Source organism: Orycteropus afer, unplaced genomic scaffold (genome assembly GCF_000298275.1).
Source record: "Orycteropus afer afer isolate SDZICR_OR568_19922 unplaced genomic scaffold, OryAfe1.0 scaffold00083, whole genome shotgun sequence".
Taxonomy (NCBI): domain Eukaryota; kingdom Metazoa; phylum Chordata; class Mammalia; order Tubulidentata; family Orycteropodidae; genus Orycteropus; species Orycteropus afer.
In genome coordinates this window covers 6,157,826-6,160,351 of record NW_006921670.1, presented here as the reverse complement: position 1 = coordinate 6,160,351, position 2,526 = coordinate 6,157,826, and the positions used below count along the sequence as shown (strand labels likewise).

The 2,526-nt window shown below is 58.7% G+C and overlaps 1 protein-coding gene across 1 annotated transcript in view; it reads right to left on the bottom strand.

The window, feature by feature from the left end:
• The window catches only part of L3MBTL2 (L3MBTL histone methyl-lysine binding protein 2), a 22,088-nt gene that overhangs the window by 11,782 nt on the left and 7,780 nt on the right, over positions 1–2,526 (bottom strand). The window contains exons 4-6 of the mRNA XM_007941773.2: positions 2,213–2,336; positions 1,478–1,557; positions 60–177 (exon numbers count right to left, since the gene is read on the bottom strand). Coding sequence (XP_007939964.1) covers positions 60–177; positions 1,478–1,557; positions 2,213–2,336 — 322 coding nt within the window. The remainder of the gene's footprint in view (positions 1–59; positions 178–1,477; positions 1,558–2,212; positions 2,337–2,526) is intronic.

Sequence of the window (2,526 nt, the reverse complement as noted above, 5' to 3'; positions counted from 1 at the left end):
GCCTGGATGACAGAGGCAATCCAGTAGACCCCGCCCCCTCCCTGCCCTGCGAGGCCTACCCGCTGCCTGGATGACAGAGGCAATCCAGTAGACCCGGCTGGGGAGCACAGCATCACTGTTGAGCACCTCCACCTTCATCCCTTTCACCACGTCCTCCCACTGGTCATAGAGCGGGACCTGTGGGGACAAGAGTCGTGGTGGGAGAGCCGGCTGGCCTGGCACCGAGTGGCTGACCGTGCAGCCTGGTGAGTCATGGCCTCCTCGCCCGTGCACCCCATCTCTTCACATCCCCTGGGAGTGCTGGTCAAGGGCTGGGGTCAGATTGCCCAAGTTCTGATCTTTACAGGACCAGCTATGAGCTACATGAACCTGGGCAAATTACCGCCTTGGCAAGCCTCAACCCCCCTGTCCCACGTTATTACGGTAGCAATGCTGAACGCGGTCTAGGGCTTACAAGTGCCAGACACTGTCTCAGCACAAACGCCACCTCCTTCAATCTTCACACCTGTGCGGCCCACGCTGTTACCCTTCACTACACAGGATCACCAAGCTGCCCCCATAACTGTTGCCCCTGCCCGCTCTCTGGCCACCTCTACTGCAGTGCCACCCTGTGGCAGGGGGCTCTTTAATCCCCACTCTGCACCTGGGCGCTCCTTTCTGTCATGCTCAGTCATGTTCCCCATCCCATCCCCCAGCTACAGAGGCTGGTTCTTCACAGAATCTAGAACTGCTCACAGGACATGGGTTCTTCACAGAGCACATAGAATCTTCTGTGTTAAATGCACGTAGGAGGTAAGTCCCCTGAATAGGCCCCCAGGGAGCCCAGGGCAAACAAGGGTTCTCCACTAGGAAAGTTGTGTATCTTCATTAGCAACTCAAAGGAGGAGAGGCCAGGGGCCGGAGTTAAGGAGTTAAGCACCAGCTGTTCCCAGTTCAGGCTCTCCCCCAGTTCAGGAGAGGCTAGGGGCTGGCTTCCTGGACCAGAGGCCTCCTCCTCACTTCCTGGGGTTTAGGAAACCGGTTTGAAAGACAAAGCCGGAGCACAGGGAAGCAGGTCTAAGTCCTTCCACTCTACCCAGCCCTCCAGGTTTCTCAATGCTAGCTCCAGCAGCTACCATCATCTGCCTGTTGGGGGCCAAGGGGCCTAGCCCAGTACAGAAGTCCTAGGCTTTCAGGGAAAATACTCAAAATGTGGGGAAGGAGGAACAAGGGGTTATCTGAGTTGGAAGGACCCTTAGAAAGATCAAGGGGCACAAAGTTCCAAGATGCGACTAAGCAAAGGCGGGGCCTCAGAGAGAAGCAGCAGAAAGTGACTGAGGGAGGACCTTGTGGGCCCGTCAAGCAGAGGCGGTGGCAATCGTGGGCTTCTCCGCCCAGACGCCTGCTGGAGGCAGCTCCAGAGTGGGTGAGCTCAGCCTGAGGGCCCAAACCAGCAGCCCCTGCCCAGCCCCCCCCCCGCCCCCCGCCAGGAACTCACGTGTTTGAAGCAGCTGACAGGAGCAGCCTTGTAACTGTGCTCCTTCAGGAACTTCCCCCAGTCGAAGCCCAAGACCAGAGCTGCGGGGCAGGGAGAGGAGAGAGGCCGAGGCCCCTGCAAGGCCTGCAGAAGTGGGGCCCTTCCCCACCCCCAGCAGCCTCTCAGGCCCCCATACCTGCCCCACCAGCAGCCATTGAGACCTATGAGCAGCAGATCTAAAGGCTGCCTGCAGACTTGGGAAGAGGGAAGCGCAAAGCCCCTAAGGCTTAAATTCCTCAGACCTCTCCCGACCTCCCATTGGCCACACCCAGTCTGACCCTGTGGGAGGTGCTCAGGCTGGGGCTCGCCAGCCACCACCACTGAGGGGCTCACAGATGCTTCAGGCCTATGCTTAATTGGCTTAAAACCTGCTTCTTCAGGATCCTTCTCCTTTTCCCACTCCTCTTCTCCCCACCCCCTCTTCTGTCCCAAGGAACCAGAAGTGCCAGGGAGCGAAGCAAAGGGGAACACAAGCAAATCTGGGCTCGTGGGTCATCAAGGGTAGGGGCCCTGGCAATGTCACAGTGGGTGAGGGGCTCCAGGACCCAACAGGAGAGCAAGCTGCGAGCCACACTAGGAGGGGCGGGCACTTTCTAGGCCTCCCGCTGGTCATGGTGCCCAGCCCTGCTCCTTGGAAGGCCACCCTAGTCCCCACCCCACTCCAGCTTCCAGAGCAGCATGCTCCTACTGTCTCACCATCCTGTCCAGTTGGCGTCCCATCTGCTAGCTGTCCAGTCCCCTGGGAGTGGAGGAAGGCTCCGATCTTCGCCGACCAGGCGGCCTTGTGCAGGACTTTGGCCTTCTTGGTGGGTGGTTTTCCCTGGAGGGGAGACGAGAGCAGGTGGGCGGCCTAATGGCTGACAGCCTGGCTCTTGGGTTCAGCCTGCCTCGGTTGAAATCCTTAACCTCTTTAGTTTCTTCATTTGTAAACTTGTTGTTGTTGTTGTTATGTGCCGTCGAGTCGGCCCCGACTCATAGCGACCCCTCCTTGGGTTTCCGAGGCAGTATCA